This window comes from Emydura macquarii, unplaced genomic scaffold (genome assembly GCF_026122565.2).
Source record: "Emydura macquarii macquarii isolate MOO-44397 ecotype Brisbane River unplaced genomic scaffold, CSIRO-AGI_Emac_v2 contig_2805, whole genome shotgun sequence".
Taxonomy (NCBI): domain Eukaryota; kingdom Metazoa; phylum Chordata; order Testudines; family Chelidae; genus Emydura; species Emydura macquarii.
The window spans coordinates 922,017-949,916 of NW_027132942.1; the positions used below are offsets into that span (position 1 = coordinate 922,017).

Below are 27,900 nucleotides of genomic sequence, written 5' to 3' on the forward strand. Positions count from 1 at the left end.
ACAGGGTGCATGACACGCAGCGAGGTGGGGCCGAATGTCTCCCCGGGGAGCAGCCCCGGCTACTTAGGTCCTGGCTCAGTGAGCTAATGCGCGCCTCTGATTTTATAGGGATAGTCCCGATATTAGGGGCTTGGTCTTATATGGGCGCCTGTCACCCCCTCACCCCTGATTTTTTGCACTTGCTGTCTGGTCACCCCAGGGACCTTGCACCAGGTGGGAAGCTGCCCACGGCTCCGGCGTGGACCCCCACGTCCCCCCCCCCCCTTGTCCTGCAGCTTTTCCCCTTTAAGAGCAGGCTGCTCGCTGCATATCCGGCGCCGGAAGCGAACAGGCGTGTCCATTGCAATCTCTCGCAGAGGCAGCAGCAGCTGCTCCGGGATCGCCGCTGCAGGGCCCGGGCCGGGGGTGCCCAGCGCCCGCTGCCGAGGAGGGGACCCCGCCTGCCCGCCCGGTGCAGCCCCGGACCCAGCCGGTAAGTGGCTTCCCCGGGGGCGCCGCAGCGCAGGGAGACAAAGTAACCGGCGGGGTCTGCCGGGCCGGCCTCGCCCTGCCGCGACACTGTTGCAACCCGTGTTCCCGCCGGACGCTGCACTTCCGCTGCCTGTCGCTAAATGAAAGCGGGGGGGGGAGTGAGGCATGGAGGGGAAACCCTCCGCCCCGGATTCGTTCCCTCCCAAGTATGGAGGGCTCTGCTACTGGATGGCCCCCAAAGCAGATCTTCCTCCTCCCCCACCCCCAGACAGACAGACAGACACAACGCCTCACTCGCTCAGATTTAAAACTCCCCCTCCCCCCTTCTCCAGAGGTCAAAGGGGTTTCTAAGAACCGCTGCCCCAGAGGGTCTCAGTGAGCCATAGTCCAGCCAGCTGGTGCAGGCCCTGCAGGGCAAGGGGAAAGGTATCTTTATGGGGAGCTGAGATCTAGGGGGTTCTGTGCCCCCTAGGCCCTGTTCTGACACCTGACACCCAGCTGGGTTTAAAGACTCCTGTTGCCTGGTGCGGTTGTTTCCCTTAACTTCTCCGGGCGCCCCCAGAAGAGCCCGGGGAGATGACAGTGCAAGTGGATCCTCACTCTTCGCGAATGAGCCTGGCCCGGGGTCTGGGGCAGCAGGGCAGGGGGGCAGCAGAGACGTTTCCCTGACCCCTTCAGTCGGCCCAGGTTTCCCGCTGATCCGCCGCCCAGCTCCACTGATGCTGACCATGCGGCAGGCACCTGTCCCAGTAGGAACTGGACCGAAGCCCCCGCTTGGTCCGTGCAGCTCAGTTCCACCAGAGCTTCCTCTGCTGTGAAGGTAGGGAGTGTGTGGAAGAGATTATCCCTTCTACCACAGTTCTTATTGCCCGCTGACCCTGTCTTAGCAGGGACCCTCGAAGGAATGGGACCGGAGCCTACCAGATCCTGACCACTGCCCCGTGCCACTCCCCCTCATCCATCCGCCTCGCCCCATTATAATGGAAGAGTGGAAACCCAACCCTCCCGCCAAACAGTTTGTCCCGCGGAAAAAACGCAGCTGGTACCTCGCCTGGAAGTACAAGCTGACGAATCAGAGGGCTGTCAGGCGGCTGTGCCAGGTGAGCTCTTCGGAGTGATGTGGGTCATGCCTGGGGGAGGCGGGGGGATTAGACAAGATAAACTTGCAAAGCCGATGGATTATGGAGTCGTCGTGTTGGTGGAAGTGGCAGCGTCTGAAGCCCCTGTGACCTAATACAGAGACTGAATGGTCCATTGAGAAGCTACCTGAATTGCGTCTCACCCTTAAAATGCAGAATGGAGTGTCTCTAACCCTCCTGTAATCACAGCAAGCGCCGGCAGCCTGGGTCTTTCCCCTGAAGACAAAGGGTGTTTTTATAATCTTCACCAGTGGTTCGATGTTGTTGTTTGTTACTGGGACACGCTCAGCTCAGCAATGCTTAAATAACGTTTGCGTGAAAGGAGGGTGGTCTTGCTTGGTACCAAGTTTTTGAGCTTGAGTTCGGAGTTGGACTTCCAAGGAAATCCTTGCAGGCTGGACTAATGTTACTTTCTTGTCTGATCCCTCGGCGCTGCTAGGGTAGATGTTCTCGTCCTCCGTGCTGCCAGGCGAGCGGGTCGAGATCTGTCTTGGCTCTTAGCGGAACTTGGTTTTGTTTTTGTTCTTAATGTCTTGTTAGTCTAGTGTTCGTAAACGTATTTAATATACAGACCTTGTGTGTGGGCTACCTGTTTAGGAAGGATGGGCCTTACAATTCTCAATTTCTTAGCATAAGCCCAGGGCCCAAGCATAATTTTTTCGGCCTAGTACAAACTCCCACAGACATAATGGGGGGTTGCAGTCTGGGCCGGGCTGCCCACCAGACCCCAGTAAAGTGTACCCCTTTCCCCCCCACGTGGGGGCCCTGCATAAGCCTGGGAATCTTTTCTTTAAGCCACGGTTCCTGGAATCACGTGATTATTTGAGACTCTCACTTTTTTTTTTTTAAATGAAAGTGAAGATTCTAGCATTGGTGGATGTGGAAGAAAGCTAGAAAACAACTCCCTCGAGACATACAATCCAGACGGCGACTAAAAACAGCCCAAATAGATAGTTTTTAAAATGTCTTTATTAAGTCCACAATTTCTTGGGACCCAATTTATAATTTTGAATGCTCCGGGGTGGCAATGCTGGCTTTAGCTACCAGGCTCAGAGTCAGGAATTCTTGAGTTCTAGTCTCGGCTATTAAAGGCTATTCCAGTGTGACTGCGGGCAAGTCAAATGGCCCAGATTTTCAGAATTGGCCTCTCTATGGCTGCCCAACTGGAAAATATCTAGGCCTTAGCGTTTCATGTCTCTATTTTAAAAATAAAGAAACGCTGCGTCCCCACTGCTCCAGTGCAAATTGGTACCTCTGAAAACCAGCCTCTAACCCTCAGCTCCTCAAAGGTATTTAATACCTAAATATGATTGGCTATGGGGCCTGGTGTTGAGCTGTGCGTCCAAAACTGAAAGACGCTCCTGCTAACTCTGGTCTGAAATCCTCTGACTTATTTTCCATCTCAATGGAAGGGATGTAGTGTTTGCCTGGAATGGTGATGTGACACTCCGTTCATGTCACTGGGATCTCTGTATGCAGGCGGCTTTTATTATTTGAACATGTGCCTGAGGCATTGCAGTCTGTCTGTCTGTCTCAGGCACTGCCCCCATTACCATATTATCTGAGCATCTTGCAGGCTTACATCTTGGTAATGCATATCTAGGGGGCGGGAATTCCCAACGATACATACAAATTGATGGGAACTAAATTAGCTGTTACCATTCACGAAAGAGATCTTGGAGTCACTCTGGATAGCTCCTTGCATGCCACAGCAGCAGCCGAAAAAGCGAACGGTGTTAGGAACCGTTAGGAAATGGATAAGTAATAAGACGGTGAATATCCTAATGCCACTGTATAGATCTATGGTGCACCCCCACCTTGGATACTGTGTGCAGTTCTGATCGCCCCATCTCCAAAAAGACACATTAGAACTGGAAAAGAGAAGGGCAACAAAAATGATTAGGAATATGGAACAGCTTCCATGTGTGGAGAAATTAAAAAGACTGGAACTTTTCATCTTAGAAAGGAGGCAACTCACGGGGGAGGGAGATATGCTAACAGTCTGTACAATCATGACTGGTGTGGAGAAAGTGAATAGGGAAGAGTTGTTTGTTCCTCCGCATGACACAAGAACCAGGGGTCATCCAATGAAATGAACAGGCAGCAGGTTTAAAACAAACAAAAGGCAGTATTTCTTCTCACAACACACAGGCAACCTGTGGAACTCCTTGCCAGGGGATGTTGTGAAGGCCAAAAGTCTGGGTTCAGAAAAGAACTAGATGGGTCCATCAGTGGCTGTTAGCCAAGATGGGCAGGAACGCAGCCCCTAAGCTTCTCACTGCTGGATGCTGGGAGTGGACGACGGGACGGATCGCTCAATAATTGCTCTGTTCTGATCACTCCCTCTGAAGCAGCTGGTGTTGGCAGCTGTCGGAAGACAGGATGCTGGGCTAGATGGGCCGTTGGCCTGACCCAGCGTGGCTGTTCTGATGTTCTGAGAAAGTGCTGTCCTCCCCGCTTGTACCGACGATGTGTCGGAAGGCTAAGCCCCAGCTCACACAGGGAGTCTGCGCCAGCACAGGGAGCTGAGCCTGGGACTGTAACCACTGGACCATCCTGCCTCTGCACGGGCAGCAGCAAATAGTCTAGCGGCCCTGTAATAAAGCGGTGGCAAGTGCGTGTGAGGACGGAGAAGTACAGCAAGCAAAGCCTTGGCTGACCAAGGCGCCGTGACACTAACTTCCATCTTCCGCTGACCATGTTCCCCCCCGTCCCCTCCGTTGTACAGATGGAGAAACTGAGGCACAGCGAAAGGAAGTGACCTGATCGCACAGTGGGTCAGTGGCGGAGTTAGGGACAGAAGCCATATCTCCTGAGTCAACAGCTTAGCTGCTGGCGCCTCCACCAGCTAGGGATATTTAGACAGGATATTTATAGCTTCTGTTGATAAGCCGTGGCTAATAAACAACAGGAATATTGGGCCTGGAAGTCGAACAATGGCTCCTCCGTATACGGCCTGTGGGAAGCTTTACAGCTGCGTCTATCTGTAGATAAAGCAAAGGGCCAGGTGTGAACCAGTCTGGTTCTAACTGCATTGGACTCTGCTGCTAAACAAGCCCTTTACCCCTGCGGCAGGCAGTACAGAACAGTACAGCAGCAGCCCGGCTTTGGGCTGTCCCAGGAGATGCAATCGGTGGCGTGTAGCCCTCGGGGTAGATGTCCTCGCTCCATTCCAGCTGCACCAGAAATCCAGTCATCCACACCCTGGGATGCCGCCTCTCTCTGGCCACGTGGCTGCTAGTCTAGATAGCCTCAGCACGAGCGCGACCTCCTCCCGGCCCGAGGGGCCAGTAACCGAGCCCTGCGTGTACGTGTCGCAGGGGCGTGCGCTCCTTCGCGAGGAGGGAAGCTGTCCCCGCGCAGTGCTGTCTACGGCCCTGCTGCTGGATCAACGTGCCAGCCTGACGACGCTGCTGTCGTTCATGACGAAATGCGGGCGGACGCGGAGCACGGCGGGTTCCCGGGAGCAAGCCGGCTCTTGCCAGCTCTGTGAAGTTCCCCCGCCTGGGGCAGGCGATGTGCTACAAGAAAAAGCTGGAGCAGAAGGGGAAGCAAAGAGAGTGGCTTTCTAGAGGCAGATTCTCCTGCTGGGCCCTCCTCTCCAACAGGCTGAAACAGCTAATTGGCTCTTGGGTTTTTTTTGGGGGGTTTTCAGTCACGCCGTCTTTCCCCACGGTGTGGCTTCTAACCACAGCTCCACCGATGGAACGGGGAGGTCGCCAGTAGAACTCAAGCGTCCACAGACTAGAACAGGAGTGGCTGAGGCAAGCTCCCTGGCCTGTAAACAGGGGTGGTAAAACCCAGCCATTGAAACAAAGAGCTGCCCCTCGCCCCCAAGTACGAGGTGACAAAACTCCAGGCGTGTCCGGTGCCCAGCGAGCAAGCGGCGTTCTCGATCGGTCAGCTTCCCATCTTGCAGTCGTAGATAATCTTGCGCCGGCTGCTCTCGCGGAATATTAACTAGAGCTAAAGCCAGCATGACGGGCACCAGAGTACGGGGCAGGATGCGGGAGCCTTGTCATTGGTTTGTTGCTGTGAGGATAAGGGTCTTGCTTCCACGGGGGACGCAATCGCCTACTTGAGTGACTGCCAGCTGTTGTCAATCAAAGTATGAGTATAACCCCCCTAGCGTCTAAGCCCGTCCCTGCTCCCGCTCAGGGGTATCCTCCTGTCTTAGAGACCGGGAACTAACGCAGGGACAGTAATCATGCGACTTGTCCAAGGTCACGCAGGGAGTGTGGCAACCCCAGGATTTGAACTCAGATTTCCAGAGCACCAATCCCTGTGGCTAAGGCACGGGACACCCTTTCTGTCTCAGTAACAACCTTTTGGGGGTGAAATTATCTGGTGCTTTATTCTCGGCCCTAAGGTGACGGGGGAAGGATTGAACTGGAGAAGCGAAGGCAATGGACACAGCTTCTGTCAAGGAGCAGACATTCAGATAAATACCGGTGCGCATCAGATGTACTTTGATCACCCTTCCAGAGCCACTGTCCAAAAAACCACAATCAAAACCAAACAAGCGAGGAAGTTTAATTCAAAAGCGTCACTGCTGTGGGAAGGCTGACTTCTTAGAATCGTAGAGTTGGAAGGGACCTCAGGAGGTCATCCAGTCCAACCCGCTGCTCAAAGCAGGACTAACCTCAGCTAAATAATCCCAGCCAGGGTTTTGTCAAGCCGCAGCTTAAAAACCTTAACGACACAAGTCAGGAAGCTCACCCTTGAAGTTCCCATAGAAACCTCCGTCTCCTAGGTCTGCCTTATGACGGGCATTACGTCTTTCATTACAATCGCACCACAGGCAACGGGGCAGCGTGACATTCTCTGCAGCACACAACGCTCTGTAATGTCATGGAAGCAACTGCATTGCCTCTCTCCGGGCAGGCAGCAGAAATAAACATTTGGGTCCTTTGCTCATCTTAACAGCCTCTTCCCTTCTAAATCTGAATGCACTGATCTGTGGGTGTGAAACACTGCAAGTACGGGGCCTGATCGTGGAATGGGAGACTGCCGTTGTAGTGGGCAGGGTTGCAGGGGGCTTCCATGAGAGGTGTAACGCTGAATTGCCTGACATTCACAGTCTGTAATTCCCCCTCCCCCAGGCTGTTATCCCCTTTGTAAAGATGAGGGAAACTGAGGTCCAGAGAGGCTAAGTAACTAGCCCAAATCACACAGGCAGTTTGTGGTGGAGCAGGGAATTGAACTTGGGTCTCTCAAGTCCTGGGCCATGTTTTCCTCTACCTGCTAAAGAAAAAGATGGATGTAGGAGCTCATCTGTGAGGCTCATATTAAGGCATAGGGCCATGGCTTCCCTAGGCAGGTCTTCCAACGGGGTGGTGGTGTGTGGTGTGGAGCTGACCTTGAACAGAGCTGCCTGCCTTGCAGATGGGGGCCGTCCTCTTCCTGCTCGTGACGGTGATTGTGAATATTAAGCTGATCTTGGACACTAGAAGAGCCGCCAGCGGGGAGGAGGAGGAAGAGTCGGCCCAGGACTATGGTAAGTCTGAGGGTCAAGGCGACAGCAGTCAACCCGCTCCCATGCCACCCTGCCAATGGGCGTGGTCATGCCGTCACCAGAGCCGGTTAGAAAACCGGCTTCGTCAATGCTTTCCATGGGGAAAAAACCAACTCTGATGGCCAGCCCCCTCCCCCCACATATGTTTAGTTGGAAATGCTGCCATAGTGCCTCATGGGAGTTGTATTTAAGGTGCCTTGTGTGCCCTCTCTCCTATTGGCTAGGCTCCCTGTTGGACTACATGTCCCATGGTGCACCATGGTCTCCCCTCATGGTGAGGGGAGGCGGTTGCATCATGGGGTGTCCCCAGACCACAGTGCATCTTGGGAGATGTAGTTTGCCCAGGGAGCCCAGCCCATAGAGGAGAATGGGGATGTGAGGAAACAGGACTACAACTCCTATGAGGTACTAGGGCAGGAGGTCAAAACTGAAATATTATGAAATATTTCAGTTTTCAGGAATGTGGTGGCTTTGATGGAAACATTGACGTTTTCTCCAGAAAGCAAGCACTTTTTTTGGTGGGCAGGGGCGGGGGGTGGGGAGGCATTGTTTAGCTGGAAACCCCCCCTTTTTCTCCTGGAAAGACAGTTTTTGATGGAAAACTTCTGACCAGCCATATCCATAACATAGAGGGAGCCCTCTGCATGCTGCTAGAGAGAGTGCTTCAGTCTAGGTCTGCTCCATCCTTAGACAGGCCATTCGCTCGGCTTTAAACCAGACAGTCTTTTTATTTTATTTTATTTTTTGCTGCTTTGTCTCCCCCCATCCGGTATTGAGACAAATCCAGGCACAGGGCTGGGCCGGCGTGTGCTTTAAAATGCCATTCTCTGTGCAGCGGGACCTGGTCCGCACCGTGCGAGCGAGGTCACGCCGGCTGGGGTGGGCCCCCGCCGTTCCCAGAAGAACCGGAATGTCCGGTGTTGTTGGAATGAGTGAATAGCCCCCTTTACCCATCCTTGACTTCTCTGACTGCCAGCCCAGGTGGATCTGGAGTCGTGGGCGGCTGTCCACCCAAAACTGGACTGAGGCACCAAATGAGGAAAGCCACGTGGTGGGTGTTCCCTCATCAGCCGTAATTAAAGAGCTGGAGGTCTTTGAGCGTTGACATCTGGTCTCCAAGGGCCAGGGGCTTGTCAGAAGGATGTATTTTTTTAACAATCCCGTCGGCTCTGTAAAGAGAGACGCTGCAGCCTGTTGAAAGAGTGGCAAGAGAGCCCGTGGTGTGCTAACAGGCCGGGATCTCACCCATCCGCCAGGGGAGCCCGCTGGTGCCCTCGGCGCTGAGCCACAAAGAAGCAGGTAGGGCTGAACCTTTGGGTGCCCCTCTCTCCTTAGACGAAGGAATGCAGCATTTGGAGACGCTGCGCCGCCCCGCCAGCAGCAGGAAGGTCTTGGACATCGAGGTGTACTCCAGCCGGTCGAAGGTCTACGTGGCTGTGGACGGGACGACGGTGAGTGGCTGGAGGTTACCCGCACGAGCTGAGGGCGGGCGAACTGGCGTGGGTGAGGCCAGAGCAGGCCTGAACTCCTTCGCCCAGGTCTTGAACTGAGTCGTAGAGCTTCTCATCGGAGCAGAATGCAGCCCATGGCTTTGCCGTCCTCAGCAACTGAATGGCTGCTGGGTTAAAACTCTTATCTCCTCGGCTTATGGCGATGGGAGGAAGGCAGGGAGGAGTCTAAGCCTGCTTTTCCTCCCGTTGACTCAGTTCGCTAGGGTCAGACTAAGGCTTAGCATCTAATGGCCCTGCCCCCTCTTTCTTCTGAGGATGGCTCGTGCTGAGTGTAATCTCAACAGATGTCCCTGTCATTGCCGTGAGCTGGAGAAACCAGCAAAGGGGCTGGAATTAAAATTCGCAGTTAGCGAATCCTCCCTCTGTAGGAGCAGCTGCGTGGCAAACCCTGCTGCTTTGACTGGGGTGGAGGAGTTCTGAGGAAAGAGCTGGGGAGGCCCGGCGTATTGCTACAATAACGTGTCCTCCTCCTGCAGATCTTGGAAGACGAGGCTCGGGAGCAGGGAAGAGGGATCCATGTCATTGTGTTAAATCAGGCTACGGTAAAATCACGCCGCTCGTCCCTGCGCGGGTTCGGGCGGGGCTGTCCGGTGTTCAAGCCCTGTGACGTTATTCCTCACTGAGGACTAGCTGTGTGTGAAGCTAAGGGGCAACCAGTCTTGCATTTCTCCATGTCCAAGAGAACCCCTTCACTTGCAAAGGTCTGAGAGCACTGGGTGGGTGTCTCCTCTGCTTGCCCGGCTCACCAAACTGAGCGGCCTTGGACTGGCTGGCCACGACAGATGAACGCCCTGGTTTGCTGAAAACTTCAGCCTGGGAAAGTTTCAGCCCCAGAGGAAATGGCGTGGGAAAGCTATGGTTGCAAGTAGTCTGGAAGTGGGGCCATGGCCTTCAGTGGGAGTTGTTCCATTGGCGTTGCTGGGCTTGTGCCCTGATAGCACGTGCAGGGCAGAGGTAACTCTAGCGTTGGCTTCCCAGAGTGCCAGGCTGTCGTTCGGACACTCCCGTGAGCCTCCCTTGGTGAATTGTAGACGTGTAGGACTGGAAAGGACCTCGAGAGGTCATCTAGCCCAGTCCCCTGCGTCCAGGGCAGGACTACGTAATAACTAGACCATCCCTGACAGGTGTTTGTCCAACCTGTTCTAAAAACCTCCAGTGATGGAAATTCCACGACTCTCCTAGGCAGTTTGTTCCAGTGTTTAGCTACCCTGGCGGTTAGGAAGTTTTGTCCTAATGGCCAGCCTAAACCACCCTCGCTGCAATTTAAGCCCATTGCTTCTTGTCCTATCCTCAGAGGTTAACAAGAACAATTTCTCCCCCTCCTCTTTGTAACAACCTTTTAGGTACCTAAAAATTATCATTCCCCCCCAAGGCTTCTCTTCTCCAGACTAAACAAGCCCAGTTTTTTCAATCTTCCCTCGTAGGCCATGTTTTCTAGACCTTGAATCATTTTGTTGCTCTCCTCTGGACTTTCTCCAGTGTGTCCACCTCTTCCCTGAAATGTGGCGCCCAGAGCTGGACACAACACTCCAGTTGTGGCCTGATCAGTGCAGAGTGGAGCGGAAGAATTGCCTCTCACTCCTGCTAATACATCCCAGAATGATGTTCTTCTCTTTGTTTTTTTTCCCCAACAGTGTGACGTTGTTGACTCATACTTAGTTTGTGATCCACTGTGACCCCCCCCCCCCCCCCCAAGATCCCTTTCTGTAGCACTCCTTCCTAGGCACTGTTTGTTCCTTCCCACATGGAGTTCTTTGCATTTGTCCTGATTGAATTTCCAGGCAGGAGTTCTGGGGGTGTGGTGTGCGAGCATCATGCGGGTTGTCTCGTGTGTTTGAACACTCTGCAGGGTCACGTGATGGCCAAGAGGGTGTTTGACACCTACTCACCCCATGAGGATGAAGCCATGGTCCTCTTCCTCAACATGGTCGCCCGTGGCCGCATCCTGATCTTCTCCATCAAGGTAAGTGGGTCTGACGCCGATGGAGACCGTAGATCAAGCCCCTGGGAGCGATTATGCCATCTCCAAGAAGCTTGTACACTATGTATTGTGTGTATTACATTAACTCCTAGGAGTCTGTCATCGGCCAGAATCCCGCTGTGCGTGGGGTGCACAAACGCAGAACAAAGAGTCCCTGGCCCCCAAGGATTTTACAATCTAAGTATTAGACAGGAGGTATTAAATGGATATAGACAGGCAGGGGAGCACAAGGGAACAGTGGGACTGTATCCATCAGCAGGACAGGCAGTGGTCTTAGCGTGCCAGCAGCCTAACCAGTGTCAAGTTGTTTTTTTTATCGGCATCCTGGCGAAGGGGGGGTTTTGGAGGAGGATCACGCACTGGTTTTGCAGATGTTTGTGGGAAGCACCTCCCAGATTTCCCCTTATCCTTGGAGAAAACACAAGGGTGCTTGTTTGAAAACGTAACCAGTTAAAAAGGTTTAAAGTTAACCCCAGGGTAACTCTGTTGAGCAGAATGGGATGACTCCCATCTCCCTCCAGCGTGAGAGGGACGAGTGTCGGGATGGATGTTTTCCCACTGTTGTTCTCTGTCGCCCTTACGCAAACCCACCGCAGCGTATTTCCAATCCCATAAAGCGTCCTGTGGCTACAGCTTCTCTGTTACACTCCACACTCAAAATGCCATGGTGCCCCTTGTATTTAAACTCCGCCGTTTCCTGCTTTCTGTCTGACGCATGCGGCATCACCTGGCGTGGGTGCTGGCAAATGGCTTGGAAGATACAGTCCCCAAGAAATTCAGATTAATCTTTTTTCTAGCCCTCATGTGACTTCATATGCCTTACGGACTGTAGCACCGGGGCAATGTCTTCCTGTCTGATATTTTGCAAACTGCGTGGCTGCGTTGACCTTCCCGGTGGGTCCGCTTAGCGCCCTCAACCTGCAGGGGGGTGAACCGCCAGGCAGCTGGGACACAAGTGCGATCTCTGCTGGGGAGTTAACGGAAGAAGTTTCCAGTGGCCGTCTCCAGGATACGGCTCAGCTGGGCTGCGACTCGAACGGGAGCTAGAGAGGGACGTTGGGGCCCGGTCGCAGTCGACAGAAAGATGGATTGTGCCGGCTCAGAGGAGGGGGAAGCCGCCTCCTGCTCATGTGTTTTGTTCTGTTCCAGGATGAAGGCTCCTTCCACCTTAAAGACACGGCGAAGAGTCTCCTGAAGAGCTTGGGAAGCCAGGTCGCCTCGTCCCTCGGCTGGAGGGATATGTGGAGTTTTGTGGGGAGAAAAGGAGGTGAGACCTGTTCCAGACGGGGCCGGGGGCTGCGGGGGAGGCTGAAGGGCTGGAGAGGGGCTCTAGGACTCCCGCTAACTAGAAGGTGCAGGTTGGGAAGGGGGCATGTCTCCTTCACAAGCTCCTGCCTTTATTGAGGGGCAGGAGGTCCCAGCTGGTCTCTTGATGATCACGTGGGCTCTGGCCCGGCTCCGTACAGCGGCCGGGCGCCGGGGGGATGATCCCGCTCGGGCATCAGAGCGCCGAGCTGACTGTGCGTCCGCCCCTCAGGCGAGGTGTACGGCGAGAAGCATTCCAAGTCTCCCGCGCTCTCCGCCTGGGGAGACCCCGTCTTGCTGAAGACCGAAGTCCAGCTGACCTCCGTGGAAGGTAGGCGAATGAGCGGGGCTGGCTCCTCCAGGCCCCGGGGCACGGAGCAGCGCTGCGTGTGGGCGCCCCGCCGCCCGTCACCGCGCCTTGCTGGGATAAGATGGCGGGGGGGGCGGGAAAGAGACGGACGCTGGGGGAAGACCACGGCTTTGCCTCACAGAAGTCCTCGGCGCCTGCGGCTGGGCACCAGCTCTCCAAAAGAGATCGGGCCCCCCGCCCCATCCTCGGAGGAATAGGACTCTGCACAGTTCCTGGTGAGAGCAGAATCCTTCTGTAAGCACGTCCCCCATCAGCTTGCTATGTGGAGACGAGAAACGATTCGGGGGGGGAGGCAGTGCAGCCTAGTGGACAGGGCTGTGGATTCTGTGCCTGGCTCTGCTGCTGGCCTGCTGTGTAAGTCAGCTCCCCTTTCTGTGCCCCCTCGCCCGCACTTGGCAGGCACTGGGGGGCAGGCACTGTCTCTCCCGGCGGCTGTACAGCGCCTAGCACAATGGAGCTCTGAGCTCAGCTGTGCCCAGGAAGTGCTGCTGTCCTACAGGCAATTAGGTGTCAGGACTGTGTGACCTTCTGGAGGGAGTGTGAAAGGCCCGGGCAGGGTGGGGTCTCTCTAAATCCCGGCCCTGAGGCATGGGAGCACAGTTTTCTTCTGGGAGGGTGAGGCAGAGCTGTGTGCGAGCCCCTTTGGTGAGGAATTTGCACGGGGGGTGATGAGAACTGACTTCAGGCTACCTTGTATTGACAGGGCCATTTCTGGGGGATAGGAAGTGGGGTGTTCTGGGGGTTTTTTGGGGGAAGGGGGGTTAAAAGCTGCTGACCTCATTAATATAGGAGTGAAAGTTAAAATGGAGTTATTGCTTCTGTTGTAAATCAGGTGATCTCCCTTTTATTTTCTTGGCAACCCTACAATAACCAGCCAGCATGCTCTGGATAGGCGGAGGGGAGGAGATGAAGGAATGGGTTTCCTCTTCCTGCTCCCAAGGGATTGTTGGTGACTGCCCAGGGGTGGTCTTAAAACAGAGGTTACAAAGAAATCTCTCTCTGACCAGGCCAGTCAAAGCGCACGTCCCTTCTGCGCTGCCCCAGCTGCCAGGGCCCTCTATGCCCATGTAGGATTTGAGCCTGGGGCAGTGGAGAGCGAGGGCATCCACTCGGCCCGGGTGGCCACCAAATCCCTGCAGCCCGGGGTGGCCTCTGTCCGTCCCTAGTGGCACAGTGGCTGATGCTGCGGGGGGGGGGAGGGGGGGGCAATGAAGCGACAGGCCGGGAGGGCTGTCCACTGGGACACTTGCCCTGGTGCAACGGGGTGAGCCCCTGGCTTCCTGCCCCCCATGGAGCAATGGCCCGGGCGTGGCTCCTCTCCCATTCTCCCGCAGATGCCGAGTGCCCCTGGCCGGACACGGAGCTAAACCGGCGCCGGCGGCGGTTCTGCAGCAAGGTGGAAGGCTACGGCAGCGTCTGCAGCTGCAAAGACCCCACGCCCATCGAGTTCAACCCTGAGCCCGTGAGTGTACCGGGGCCGGAGCCCCCACGTGGAAAGCCCTTGTGCGTGGAGCTGCCTGCCGCCCTGAGCTGGGAAGGGAGGGAGGCCGCAGCCCCCCCCCTCCCCCTCCAAAACAGCCGGGGAAGACATTTGAGAGCACAGGGTAGCTAGGGCCTGAGGGTCCGTACACACCCATGTGTCTCGCTGCGCCCATTCCCTGCTGTTGCAGGGGCCAGAGGCGTTCTTGGCTCCTCCGTCTCTTCCGTTCTGGGGTGGCCGGGTGGCATTTAGTGGCCTGTGATATGGCCGCTCTGACCTGCTCCGGGGCTCCCTTCTGCACTAGCCTTCTATTACCCTCCAGGGAAAAGTGCCACCGGATCTGCCTCGCAGCACGTGGGCAGGACTTCTGGGGCATCTCCAGCCGCCAGGCATCCCTCTCAGACCAGGCTGAGGTCTAGGATCAGTCCCGCGGCGAGAACCTTGCCTCAACAATCGCCGTGCCATGGCCCCCAGCCCCGGGGATGGCTTTAGGTGTCTCCCTGGCCGGGCCCAGATCCCAGCCGGCAGCGGTGGGGCAGGAGGGCATCTGAAAGTGTCTAAGATGGAAGGGGGGCTTCGTTCCATTCGGCCAGGATTCTCCTGGTGGGCTGAGGGCCTCTGCCCCGTTTCAAGGCTGGGTGAGAACCGTGCTGTCCCCTCTGTTGGAATAAAACCCTGCCCCTGAGGAGAAGGAAGCTGGGTGGTGAAATGATTCCCAGGAGATTCCCGGCTTTGGGCATCACTCTTCCTCCTGCTCACCGGCGTTCTCTGTGCTGTGTCTGCCCGCCCTGGGGCACCGGGGTGCGCGGGTGGCCACTGGTGGCTTCCCAAAGCCCTAACCGCAAACCCTTCCCCTTTCAGCTCAAGGACAATCGAGTCTTCAAGGTGCCTGTTGCTGTTATTGCAGGGAACAGACCCAACTACCTGTACCGGTGAGCGCTGGGCGGGACGCGGCCGTGGGGGCGAGTCCCAGGGAAAGCGTTGGCGCTCTGTGGCGGGATCCGTAGACAGCCAGGCTGGGAAGCCCCGGTCGATCAGCCCGTCCCCAGCTAGTGCAGATGGGGGCCCTGGGAACGGCTCTGCCGCTCTGCCCAGAGTAACCCGGGCGATGCAGGCGGCCCCGTTCCTCTTGGGGAGCCTGCTCTCCGGTGTCCTTAGCCGACGTCAGCCACTGGTCTCCTTCATTTTCCCCAGAACACTTCCAGGGCGTCTTCCCAGCGGCCCTCTGGTCAGTAGCCCAGCCACAGAACCTGTGAGAACAGGCAGGGATGGGGCTAGGAAAGCCCCCCGGGTGGAAGGCTGTGTCCCGGGGGCGGGTTAGTGCGTTGTTCCCATCTCAAGGGATTTTTTTTTCCCCCTCCCTCCCTGCTGGTCAGCTCTGGGTTGTGATGGGCATTACCCTCGCAGCTCAGCCTAGCCGTGGGTAGGGAGTACGGGGGAATGGCTGGGTTTTGCAAGGATCCAGCCAGACCCAGCCCTCAGCACGGGGCGCGATCCAGGCCTTAACGTGAGTGTTGAATCATCTCCCACTTCTATGGCCCCAGTTTCATCTTTCTGACCCCGTGCCCTCCGCAGACCCTTTCCAAGCCAGGCGAGAGGGGGGGGGGCCTCGCCTAGGGCCTGGAGTGGGGGGCCCGCTTCCCCTGCCATCTGAGGGGGGAACGTTTCTTGTCTCCCCCTTGCCGTGGCGTTCAGTCATCTGTTAAAGAGACAGGAGAGTTTTGAGCCAACCCATTTCCACCCTCTCTTCTCCCGGCCCCCAGGATGCTGCGCTCCCTGCTGTCGGCTCAAGGGGTCAACCCCCAGATGATCACAGTCTTTATCGACGGCTATTATGAGGTAAGATTCCCCTCCCCGGGGAGGAGGACGGGTGTCCTCGCGCTGTCTCTGAATATGAGGATGGGGAAGGAGCAGGCAGCTGCTGTCCTTCCTTTTTCCCCTTTCAGGCTCTGATGGTGCTGCCCACCCCGTCGGGTAGCTGATGGAGCCTCCTGGCTAGGTTCTGAAATCCTGCTTGGCTCGTCGGGACGGCGTGATTTCATGGGTCTGTTTGCGGCTGGGTGTCCTTTATTTTGACAGCGGTGAGGCTGTTGCTGGGCCGAGACCACTGGCTATCACGCTGTGCTCCCCCAGGGTCTCCCTCTGCTGTCTCTTGTCTCATACTTAGATGGGAAGCTCTCTGGGGAAGGGACCGCGTATTTGTTCTGGGTTTGTACAGCCCCTAGCGTAGCAGGGTCCTGGCCCATGACCGGGGCTCCTAATACAAATGACTTAATTTTCCGCATCCTTAAGATGCCCTGAAGCTGTGGGGCTAGGATAGAGGAGGTGAGAGGTGTCAGATGTCCTCTTTAAAGAATGAGGCTTGTGGGACCCACACTGTAACCCACCTCGGCCTGCAGCCTCCTAGTGAAAAAGCTTTTCCTAATATCCAACCTAGACCTCCCCCCCTGCAACTTGAGACCGTTGCTCCTTGTTCTGTCATCTGCCACCACTGAGAACAGTCTAGCCCCATCCTCCCTGGAACCCCCTTTCAGGTAGTTAAAGGCTGCTATCAAATCCCCCCTCATTCTTCTCTTTTACAGACTAAACAAGCCCAGTTCCCTCAGCCTCTCCTCATAAGTCTTGTGCTCCAGCCCCCTCATCATTTTTGTTGCCCTCTGCTGGACTCTCTCCAGTTTGTCCACATCCTGCCTGTAGTGGGAGCCCAAAACTGGACACAGTACTGCAAACGTGGCCATAAAGGGGAATAATCACTTCCCGTGATCTGCTGGCAATGCTCCTACTAATGCAGCCCAATATGCCATTAGCCTTCTTGGCAAGCAGGGCACACTGCTGACTCATATCCAGCTTATTATCCACTGTAACCCCCAGGTCCTTTTCTGCAGAACTGCTGCCTACCCAGTCAGTCCCCAGTCTGTAGCTGTGCCTGGGATTCATCTGTCCTAAGTGCAGGACTTCGCGCTTGTCCTTGTTGGTGCTGAATGCTTGTGTGGAATGTCTCCCCTCTTTAGTTCGCAAAATGCTTCCCTGGTATCTCCGCTTTGCACGGTGTCCCCCGGTGGGCAGGGAGACGCCCGAGGTGTAGAGAAGGGAATTGAGTTGCCCAAATTCACACTCTGATTGAACTTGGAGCAGAATCCGGATCTCCTGGTTCCCAGGAGGGCACCCAGCTGGCAAGGCTGAGACACATGGGTATCCATAGTAGGAGCTTAGGTCATGCTGTGTCTAGTGGGTATTGATTGCAGGGACTGTTACTGGCTCTGGAATGCACTGTGGGGTGGGGCTGGCTTCTCTCCCCCGCCCCCATCAGACCCAGTGTTTCCATCTCTGCTGTTCATACAGCACCTGTCGCTGTGCGATACAAAATGCTCCCCACCCAGCCACTCCATTTGGTGTCCTGTGATGGGGACCGAGATGAGCACATTTGTTTCTCTGTGTAGGAGGAAAATGAATGAAACCAGTAGTGTTCGTGTTTCGGGCTGGAGGGTGAAGGAAGATGATCTCTGTTGGGCATATATAAAATGCAGCTGTTGCATGTACCTTTGGAATACCTCCCCCCACCCCCCGCCCTTCTTTACAGTGCTGTAGGCACATGAATAAGAAGAGTCCCGTAGGCCTAGCTGATATGCATCTTCAGTTATACAAGCTGGATTAACTGTTACAGGGGTTGCCAATGCTCATGCTTCAGGACACACACCGATCATCCACTGAGGTCAGGCAGCCCGGCTGCCTCTGCAGGTCACCGTGGCGCAGCATTGCACGTTTGGGTCCATGACTGCGTGTTTCACGTTCTTGCCTGTAGCATCAGCTGCCATCAGGAGATGGGGCAGAGTCTGAGTTGCAAATCCTGCCCTCTTCCGTAAGACGGAGATGTGCTAGCCATCGTGCAGGGCTGAGGCACAGAGAAGGGGTTGGGCGCGGAGGTGTAGACAACCTCCCTGCAGTGGGGCCCGTGCGGGCAATGAGTCTCATGTCTCTTCCAGGAGCCGATGGACGTGGTGGAGTTGTTTGGCCTGAAAGGGATCCAGCACACTCCCATCAGCATTAAAAATGCCCGCGTGTCCCAGGTGAGGGACCTTTCCCGCTCGCCCCTCATGCCCCGCTAGGGAAATTCTCCCCCTCTTCCTGGCGCACCGAGTGGCCCCACGTGGGCTGGTGGTGGGACTTGAACCCAGGACCTAGAGCAATAAAAGCAGGAGTTTCTGCTGCTTGCATGAAAGGGTGGGTCATTTCGCTGGCAGCAGTAGTAGGCTCTTATGTGGACCAGATCCATGCTCCCCTGGTGGCACCCTCCAAGAGCAACCATTAGTTGGTGTCTCGTGGCGCCGACGCCCTGTGTTTGGGGGGGGGTTTTGGCTAACACTCGTGTCTCTGCCCCCAGCACTACAAGGCCAGTCTGACCGCAACCTTCAACCTGCATCCGGTGAGCGCGCCCCGCCTCGAGCACGCCGCTCCTTCCAGAGCCGGGCGGTTCCGCTCGTGGCGACGAGACAAGCTGGGTGCCTGTGCGGCGGGAGGGTGATGTCCGCGGCGCTGAAGTTCTCTTCATGCTTTGTGCACAGGAACATGGCCGGGGGGGGCGGGAACATTCCCAGGGCGGCAGCTGGGATGCCTTTACACTGGGGGGAATGCAAGCAATTCCCGGAGGTCACTGACGTGCTGCCTTCATGGCCGTTTGGCTGTGCAGTGACGTCTCCTGGGAAGCAAAACAGCTGCCGCTGGGGTAGCATCCCAGCCGCCCCCACGCTGGGCGTGAGTCGAGTCGGCGAGGCGTGTTCGGGCCACGCTCTGAGAGCAGCACAGATAAGGGGAGTCGTCTCTGCTCTGTCCTGAGTCCCTGTCTGTCCTGCTGACTCCTCTCCTTTCCCGCCCAGGATGCCAGGTTCGCTGTGGTGCTGGAAGAAGACCTGGACATCTCCATCGACTTCTTCAGGTGAGACTCATCGCGGGCTGGCGGCATGCCCCCTGCTTGTCCCTCCTCGCCCAGGAGGTCCAGCCACGCCTGTCTGTCTGTCTTGCCAGACCAGAAAGGAGCGGCTCTTGGCTCTACCGGGGCGTTACGGTCTGCCGGAGAGTCCCAGGAGAAGTGGGAATCCCCTGCTGACGCTGGGAGGGGGGTGACCCCATTGTGACCTGCTCGCAAAGAAGGCATGTGTCAGGACCTTCATCCTGCCTAGTTTTTAGCTGCTAAACCGCTTCCTGGACGGCCGGGGTCAGTGCCACTAGTAATCCTGGCTCTTCCATTGACTAGCTGGGGGGACGTCACTAGACCCCGTCGTGCCTCTGGTTTGCCTGTCTGTAAAATGGGCGCAGTACCTACCTCGCAGCCAGGTGGGGAAGCTTGCTTAATTCATGAGCATTGGAGGCTGATTCTGGGAGCTCTGGAGAGACCTGCATTTGCCCGGCACCGAGGCTAGCAGCTGTCCCTCTCCTCCTCCTCTTCCTGCCTTAACTCCTCTCTGGCTGGGTGGGTGGGATGTGCCTGCCTAGAGGGTCTCTGTTCTGTCGCCTTCAGACCCTTAAACAAGGGGGTATCTGAGTGAAGAGCCTCCCGGATGGGCGGGTGCGTTGCAGGTCCCTGCACATCTGTTATCTCCTCTGCTGATGGCTAGCTGGGAGACGGAGGGGCTTTCTTAGGATGGCGGCACGGTGCCCCGAAGCGATGGGTGGGGGGGTGAATCCTCCTCCAGGGTGAACTGGGCACCCAGGGGCACAGCCAGTCCTGTGGGTGGCTGGTTCCTCTGTCGCTAATCTGGCCCCTTCTAGCTTCCTGAGCCAGTCGATCTATCTGCTGGAGGAAGACGACAGCCTGTACTGCCTCTCGGCTTGGAATGATCAGGTGGGTTCACGGACGCTCTCCGCGCCCTCCTGGCGCCGTTTCCTCCTGCCCGTCTGGGCGGGGTTGCTGCCCGTGGGGCAGGTGTGTACCAGGTGAGCTGGGGAGATCTGGGGCGTCCCTGCTGCTGCGGCCGCCTGGCCCGCTGAGTCTGCGCCGCCCTCAACCCCCGCTGGGTCGGCGAACGAGTCCCACCCGCCCCTGCCCTGCAGCAGCTCCTGTCCCGCGGGGCTGGGCCCGGTTCCCCGCTCTGGGCGTTGGGGGGGACAGGGGTCACGGTGCCCCTGCAGTTTGGTCCCTCTGCCCCTCCGCACATGGAGACGGGCGGAGCAAACGGGCCAAACCTGAACAGGGCTGCGATTTCCCCCCCCTCCCCCTCCACCCAGCTCCGTCACAAAACCGCTCGGTTTGGGAGCCCTCTCAAAGGGGGACCTGGGGCCAAGGTGCTGGAGAAGACGGGCTCAGCTCACCCAGCCTGCCCCCCAGTCCGGAATTGCCGCCGCAGGGGGTCACAGCATCGATACGGAGCCTGTGCTTACAATCCTCCCCCACTCCCCGCACAAGATCCGTGCCAAGGTGGGAATCTGGCCACTGCCTCCGGCCCCCCGGGCTTGCTCCAGCCCAGGTACGCTCTCCCTGGCTCCCCGGCGAGCTGGGGCATGAGTCCAGAAACGCCACTCCCTGCGATGGAGCCGCTCTCGCCTTGGAGCGGTGCTGAGTTCTTGGCCGGGGCCACGCCGCTCCCGGGGCGGGTAATTCAATGTCAACGGGTCAGGGCTGGAGTCAGCCGCGCTTCCCACGCGCTCACCCGCTGCGGTCCAGCCCGTGCCCGTTCACCAGCACCCCCCTCCGTAGAGTTTAAAGCCAGGGGGGGGGTCGCTAGCTCCTCCCGCCCGGCCGGCCTAGCACGGGCCTGCGCTTACAGGCAGAGACGTCTGCTCTCTTCAAACGCGCCCTCGGCCAAACCCTTCCAGACGGCGCTAAAGGGCGGCTGAGGAGGGGAAGAAGCCATGTAGCACCAGGGTAAGGTACAGAACGGGGACTGGCGGAAGGGTTTTGGGGGGTGAACGGAGGAGGAGAAGGGGGAAATAGAAAGAAAGAGGAGAAGCAAAATGTGATGGGCAAGGAAGGGGTGTGCGTGGAGGGATTCAGAGTGCGTGGGGAAGGCAGGGGCTGGTCAGGAAGCCCCAGCCCAAAGGAAGGTGGGAAGCACTGGCCTTTCCATGCTGGGAATAGCGCCTCCTCCTGGCAGACCCCCGGACCCGCGCTCCCGCTCCAGCCTGTGTCCCAGCCATCCCCACGTTCGCCAGGCTGAGGGGGTGTGTGGAGCTCACCAGCCCCCTGTCTGCATCCAAGGGTGCGCTGACCGCTGCCCTCCACCCTCCCCAGGGCTACGAGCACACGGCTGAGGACCCCTCGCTCCTGTATCGTGTCGAGACCATGCCCGGCCTGGGCTGGGTGCTGAGCAAAAACCTCTACAAGGACGAACTGGAGCCGAAATGGCCAACCCCAGAGAAGGTCAGTGCCTGGAGCCCTGGCCTGCCTATGGGACCGGGCCGCTGGGTGGATGGCCAGAGGAGGAGCCTCCTTGAAACCTCAGGGCTGTGGGTGTCTTCGAGTAACCCCATGTTGCTCTTCGAATTTTAGATACAGGGACAAAGCCCTTCCCCCTCCCCCCCCCCCCGGATCTGAGGGTTTACCTACTGCTTTGTCCGCAGAGCCTGGGTAAAGCCAACGCTCTGTCTAAAAATAAATCCATCCCTGCCAGCAATCCGTCTGAGCAACCCTACAATAACAAACACCAGGGGGTGCAGCAGGGGCACCGACGGTGGCACATCGCTGCCTGCGTGCGATAACAAGCGTAAAGCGCCCGCCTGCGCTGGGGGGCGCCCGCGGGAGGTGCTCGTTCCAGGCGCCAGATTCTCCCCCTCTAACGTAGAACCCTCCCCCCCCCTCCCCCCCCCCAGCTGTGGGACTGGGACATGTGGATGCGGATGCCGGAGCAGCGGAAGGGCCGGGAGTGCATCATCCCCGACGTCTCGCGCTCCTACCACTTCGGCATCGTGGGGCTCAACATGAACGGCTACTTCCACGTGAGTGACGCCGCCCCGCGGCCGAGCGGGGCCGGCTGGCTCGGGGCCGCCACCCAGAGCGTCGCCGGGGCCCTGCGGGACGGAGCCGGGCGCGCTAGAGGACGCGCGGTGCTGGCTCTTGACCGGTCCCTGTCTGTGCTTTTTGGTTTTCCAGGAAGCCTATTTCAAAAAGCACAAATTCAACACGGTCCCCAGCGTCCAGCTGAAAAACGTGCAGCGGTGAGTGGCAGCCGGCTGGGAAGGGGCGACCGGCGTGTGCACAAAGGGCTCTGCCTCTTGTGCCTTCTAATACTAACCTGCCCCTCCACTGCTGTTGCTCTGGATTCCCCCTTCTCCTCCTCCTCCTCCGCAAGTAGCTCCCCCAGTGCCCCAGGGCTGTGCCAGTGGCCTTCCATCCTCCGCAGCACTTCATGCAAATTGCACCGAATCATCGGTGACGTGGGGATGAGAGATACGAGGTCCATTGGGTCAGACACCCACTGGTGTATTTCACTTACAACCAGGCGCCCGTGGCCTGAAAGCTTGGCGTCGGGGCCCCCTTGGTGTGGGATGTTCCCCCTTGGCGTGACCTTGGGGAAGTTGGACCTGGCTGGGGCTGGGAGAGGCAGTGTATCGCCAGCCAGCCGTGGCCCATCTCCCAGAACCCCCCTCACTCGCCGCCCCTCTACGCTCTGTCTTTCCCATGCAGCTTAAAGAAGGATGCCTACGAGGTTGAAATTCACCGGCTCCTGGGGTAAGCGTGTTCTGCGGCCCAGGCCCTGAAAGATCAGGGCCTGCCGGTGCTTTGGGGTTCACGGGGGCACATCTAATGCCGTCCTGTTGGAGGGACGGAGGGTCCCAGCCTCCCTCCGGCAGGCCAGCATTGGCTGTGCCCCCGTGTGTATCCCCTTCCAGGGGTGGGGTGGGCGCCCTTGGTTGTTCTCTCATTCGCCTTCCGTTCCCTTCCAGGGAGGCCGAAGTCCTCGACCACAGCAAGAACCCGTGCGAGGACTCCTTCCTGCCCGACACGGAGGGCAAGACCTACGTGATGTACATCAGGATGGAGCAGGAAACCGACTTCACCACCTGGACTCAGCTCGCCAAGGTGACTCCCTGCCCTGGCCTGCATGCACGGCCCCCGTCTGACTGCAGCCCCCCCCCCCATGGTGCTGCTGCTCCAAGAGGGGCATCTTCCCGTCTTCCTCGCCTGGTGCAGGAAAACCCCATCCGTGCGACGGGGCGTCTGAGGATCCTGGCCCTGGGCGGACGGTCACGTTCTCAGCTAGGGCTCCCCGGGGCAGCCGCTGTCGCAGCCACGCTGCATCGTGAGGATTCGAGCTGGGGCGCCTGGCCTGTGTCCAACACGCGCCTGGCCCCTGTTCCCGACTCCCATCGGCTGATTCACTTGGGCCTGAGCCTTAAACTGTGGCTCCAGCCTGCCCAGTGACGCGAGCCTCACGGGGTTGACTGTGCCCCGAAGATAGCAGAGCAGATGTGCTCCGTTCCCCCATCGAAGGAGGCAGCGCTCTGCGCCCCGGCCCTGCCGTCTCCCCTTGGCCTGCGAATCAGGCTGGACCCTTCCTGACTCACGCATCAACCTCCGAGCTGCTGCTCTCCGTGGCCCCACGGCCGTGGCCGGCCACTGAGGGGAAGGGGAGGTAGCGGGCGGCATTTCCATCGCTCCGCTGAGCGGATCTGCAGCCCAAGCCCGCCTAGCCTCCGTTGCCGCACGGCGGGCGTTCCCACCGGGGCGGGAAGGGACGCGGTCCGTGGCGTCGGCTCGCCTGTGAGCTCCGCGCCGAGCGGACGGCTCCGTCCCCGCCGGCCCTCGATCTCCAGCCCTCTCTGTCCGCCGCTTTCCCCTCCTCAGTGCCTCCACATCTGGGACCTGGACGTCCGCGGGAACCACAAAGGCTTGTGGCGCCTCTTCCGCAAGAAGAACCACGTCCTGGTGGTGGGCGTGCCCGCCTCCCCCTACTCGTGAGTATGGCCCCAGCCCTGCCCGGCGGGTGGGGCGTCCCCACCACTGCCGATCCCTGCCTTGTCCCATGAGTTCGCAGGGCCATCGGGCTCCCCTCCTGCCCCACGGCAAAGGCAATCCCGGGTGAGCCCCTTCCCAGGGGAGAAGGGAAAATGCCTGTGGACCTCTTGAAGCCGAAGGCTCCATATTATATTCAATACCACGCTTGAGCAGAATCCGAGCGTCTCCCTGTGCTGACGGGGGGTCTGCACCTTTCTCCCTGGGCCTGTACAGCACCCGGCGCAAGCGGGTCCCAGGCACTCCCCTGCTTCTGACCAGCTGCTCCTGCCTGGTCCCTGCAGGTCGAAGAAGCCCTCCGGGGTGACGCCGATCTACATGGAGCCCCCCGCCAAGGACGAGGGGGCCGGGCAGGTGGCGGCAGCAGAGCAGACGTGAGCCGGCGCAGTCTGCACAGCATCACCCCACCCGGGGCGGGGAAGGAAGGGGCAGCGCTTGGTGGAGGCTGGGTACTGTGTACTCCCGGTGGCTGGGGGGTGAGGACTCAGCTACACCCCAGGATGGGCTGGTGCGCTCCTTGGATGGCAAACTGGGCACAGGACACTCCCCTGCTCTGGAGACTGGTCCCCGTTGCTCCGGGACCCCGCAGTGTTGCCCTGTGGGATATTTATACCCATCCACCCGTGCGTGCTCCTTTTTTAACACGGACTCTTTACTAAACTTTGCCTCCTCCAAGGCGGGGCTTGGGCAGGAGGGTGTGTTTTAAATGCCCCGGCTCCTTTAAGGCCCCCCTTGTCCCACGGGGAAGTGTGGGAATAGTTTTGTCGCCTAGGAAATGCTGATGCCATCTGGCCAGATTTTATTTATTAACTCTTGCGTGGCTGGCTTGCCCAGTGCCAGGCTCTCCTGACGGGCACCGGCCCCTCTGCCAGCGGTACCCCGGCGGGCCGGTGTTCCCCCTGAGAGGTGAAACGCTCTGTCCTGTGCCTGGCTTGTGGGGCAGAGAAGGGCCACGGTACAGCCCAGCGCGGCAGAGGTGTGGGGATGGCATTGGTGAAAGGGGCAGCCTCTCCGGCCCAGCTCGCGGCCCCCGGGGGAACAAAGAGCCGGAGGAATGCGGCCCGTCTCCCTAAATGGAACCCCCCTCCCCGCCATCTGTGGCTGGGGCCGCACCCTGCTGTGATCACTGCTGGTTCCTTGTACTCCCACCCCGCAGGTGCTGAGCGGGGTTCGCCCGGCTCTGAGGGGTGGCCACAATTGGCAGCGAGGCTGGAATCTGGGCTCTCGGGTTGGGGTCGGCGGTTCCCTCCGGCCCTGGTCCGCCGCCCCCCCCGCCTGTCTGAAGTTTCGGAAAGGGCGGAAATTCAGGGACGAGGAGGGTTTGGGGTTCCCCTCCCCACTGCTGTGCCTTAGCGGGGGTCCCCCAGGGCGGGCCAGGAGGGCTGTGCCCAGCAACTGATGCCACCTGGTGCCGGTCAGATCCGAGTCCAATAGTTCCCTGGCCCGTGGGCAATGCCTGTATTTCCCCCCCACCCTCCCCAGCTGATCAGATCTGCAGGAGCGGCTGGCAGAGCCGCCCAGGTCTGTGCGGAGGAGCCGGGGAACGCCCTCATGGGAGCGCAGAGCGCTGCTTTGAATGGGGCTAGCTCTGGGGCCGTGGGTAGGGGGGAGAGGCAGCGCTGTGCCCAGATCAGGCACCCACTGCCCCGCCCTCTGTGCCGCGCGGCAGGCGGAAAGGTGGCCTCCGTGGCATTGAACCCGCAGCATTTCCCTTCCCCTGGCTGCCTTCCATCCCCGGAGCTAAGCAGACCCTGCTGGGCCTCCCCGTGCGGATGGCTGTGAGCAGGGGGTCAGTGCGGCATTGTTTGGGACGAGGGGAGCTGGGGGCTCGGGAATGAGACCTCTGCGATACTGGTTTGGTTGCAGTCCAGGCGTGGAGCGATAAAGGCCAAGATCAGGTGCCTAACTCCCATTGGTTTCAATGGGAGTTAGGCACCTAAATCCTCTTGAGGTTCTGGACCAGAGTCCTTGCCTGCTGCCGGTGGTCTGGCCCCTGCCATGCAAGCTGGCAGCTCCGGCTGGCAGCTGCAGCGCCCGTCTCGGCTGTGAGGTCCAGGGTCGAATGGGGCAGGACTGGGGCGAACGGGTGGGCTGCTTGCGCTGCCGCTGCCCCTGCAGTTTGCAGAAGATTTCGCTCTCCTGGCCAGCTTGCCATTCCCGCGCGTCCCCCTCTCGGCTGCCACGGTTTCCAGGTACGTTGGGACGGTCCCTGGCACCGCCCGCATGTTGTGGCAACCGTGAAAGGGGAATAGCATCGAAGGGCCCTGGTGCTTTTAAAGGCGCACGTGAATAAACCGTTGAGCTGTCACTGGGGCAGACTGGTGGTACTGAGCATCTACACGCACCGGGGGTGAGCCTCTGTTCCCCTGCAGCCTCCGACGTAGAACGCTACATTAACTTATTTATTTATTTGACCGGCGGGATGAGGTTCTGAAACAGGAAGGCGCCTGAGGTCCTCCTTCGGGATTGCCGCCGGAGGATTTCCCACCGAGCAGAGGTTGGGGCGTTGCATCGTTCCATTAAGCGCTCCTTCTAGTAGTTGACTTTGGCAGGGTTATGACGGACCGGGGACCTTTTCTCACCCCAAAATGTACAGTAGTTCAACGAGGAAGCCCAAGCAGAGGTGATGGGGGATTTTTTTTTTTACAGATTCCGACATTGAAGAAACGCGGGCGCTCGGGCGACCCCGCGTACGCTCCGTGAGTGCGAACTTTGCTCTTCCGCCTTGCCGTGGTGAATGCTCTGTGGCATACTTTGTAAAGACCGTAACGGGCCCTGGGTAGCGGGAGATCGCCCGGAAGCACCGTCTCAGCTGCTAGGTCCCAGAGAAGTGGGGGCAGATTGCTGAGCAGGTTGCAGAGGCTCTGTTGTGTTAATGTTTTGTGCCGTAACTGTTCTGAACCCTGGAGTGAATCTAGAAGGCTGTGTTTGTGCCGGTCCCCTTTTCTTATCTCTAGACAGAAGGCTTGAAAGGTTGGTTGGTTTTCTTTTGAGATGTGTTGCTGGGTGGGGGGGGATATACATAGCTTTCCTCCAACCCCCGATCTTCATAGTGAAAATATGGGATGTGACTACCCTAGAAGATTGGGGGCCATGATCTCATGGGTCCCATGGCATTGACACTTGATCTCCCAAGAGGGGGCGTCGTGTTGACTCTGCCTGTTATAAAACTTCTGTCTTGTGCCAGTCTTAGAGTTTGAAATGGCTGTTTTAAATCACGTGGGAGCAAAGATGCCTTTGTTTAAAGATTCAATATCCCTCCTTTCCCGTTAAATTAAGGCCGAGAGCGCTTCATGGCTCTTGAAGTTTCTGTACTTTCTTGGGTTTACAGTAGGGTGGGGGAAAAAGCAGAACCTGCATAGTGAGTTTTCATGGGTTTATTTAAAAAAAACAAAAAACTCTAAACATAAAGAGCTCTCTCTCACAAAGAAGAAGAAAGACAACCCCGTTTCCCCCCTTCTCCTTGCCTTTTGCGGGCAAACTTTGAAGTAAAGCCCCTCCGTTGTTTTACAACCACGTGCGGGTTTTGGCCCTGAACTGCTGCTACTTCCACTCCTGTTCTGTGATCGGTTTGAACCCGGGTGGAGCAGAGGTGCTAGAAAAAAGGAAACTCAGCCTGGTTCTTTTTACACTGAAATGATGTGATTTGATTTCTGGTGTCTCCTGGTTTTTTCCCCCCCTAACTGCTGGGTATTGTCCAGCAAAGGACACGGAGGGTGGGGGAAGCCTCCTCTAATAAACCTTTCTCTGGCTGGTTTCCCCATATAATTGATGCATTGCAATGCACAGAACGGGCTGGAAGGGCCGGATTGACTTCACTAGATAGTGGCTGTGTTCTGCCCCGTTGAAGCCCATGTCCTCTTGCCTTCAATTGTAGCAGCATTTGACTCTGGAAACGGGGGGCTGGGTCTGGCTCTGCAGTGCCTGGATAACTCCAACCTTTACCTCCTTCCTTGAAAATTACCCTCCCCGTACAGCGCGGTCAGCCTCTTTTTGCCTTTCTCTCTCCCCGTCCCATCCAGCTCGGTGTGACGGGCTAGCTGGCCCTGGTTTGCTTGGCCCTGGTTTGCCCGGCCCCGGGCTCCTGCTTATGAGGGGGCAGCGGGGCAGAGGCTATGTGAGGGATTGTTGCTTCTGACTCCGATTATTATTTTTTTTTCAAAATAAATATTGCCGACCTGA

At 57.9% G+C, this 27,900-nt stretch overlaps 1 protein-coding gene across 2 annotated transcripts; it reads left to right on the forward strand.

Moving 5' to 3' along the window:
* The first annotated feature begins 332 nt into the window (after positions 1-332).
* Positions 333-27,900, forward strand: POMGNT1 (protein O-linked mannose N-acetylglucosaminyltransferase 1 (beta 1,2-)). 2 transcript variants are annotated; one of them, XM_067567744.1, is made up of 22 exons: positions 333-472; positions 1,359-1,571; positions 6,996-7,107; positions 8,461-8,576; positions 9,113-9,178; positions 10,486-10,599; positions 11,767-11,884; positions 12,155-12,253; positions 13,627-13,754; positions 14,634-14,704; positions 15,536-15,611; positions 17,756-17,839; positions 18,154-18,195; positions 18,647-18,705; positions 19,539-19,611; positions 20,998-21,126; positions 21,576-21,701; positions 21,856-21,920; positions 22,390-22,434; positions 22,650-22,785; positions 23,551-23,660; positions 24,003-27,900. In XM_067567744.1, the coding sequence occupies exons 2-22, from the start codon at positions 1,452-1,454 to the stop codon at positions 24,094-24,096; spliced, it is 1,983 nt and encodes a 660-aa protein (XP_067423845.1). In that variant the 5' UTR covers positions 333-472; positions 1,359-1,451; the 3' UTR covers positions 24,097-27,900. The 2 variants fall into 2 exon arrangements, with proteins under 2 accessions (XP_067423845.1, XP_067423844.1); XM_067567743.1 differs by having other exon boundaries at positions 1,362-1,571.

What these genes read in the sequence shown, in the direction of transcription:
- POMGNT1 (XM_067567744.1), top strand. Translation starts at nt 1,452, where the DNA reads ATGGAAGAGTGGAAACCCAACCCTCCCGCCAAACAGTTTGTCCCGCGG. An exon ending in AGAGTCGGCCCAGGACTATG is followed by an intron (nt 7,108 to 8,460) that starts GTAAGTCTGAGG and finishes CTCTCTCCTTAG; the next exon opens with ACGAAGGAATGCAGCATTTG. An exon ending in ACATGAACGGCTACTTCCAC is followed by an intron (nt 21,702 to 21,855) that starts GTGAGTGACGCC and finishes TTGGTTTTCCAG; the next exon opens with GAAGCCTATTTCAAAAAGCA.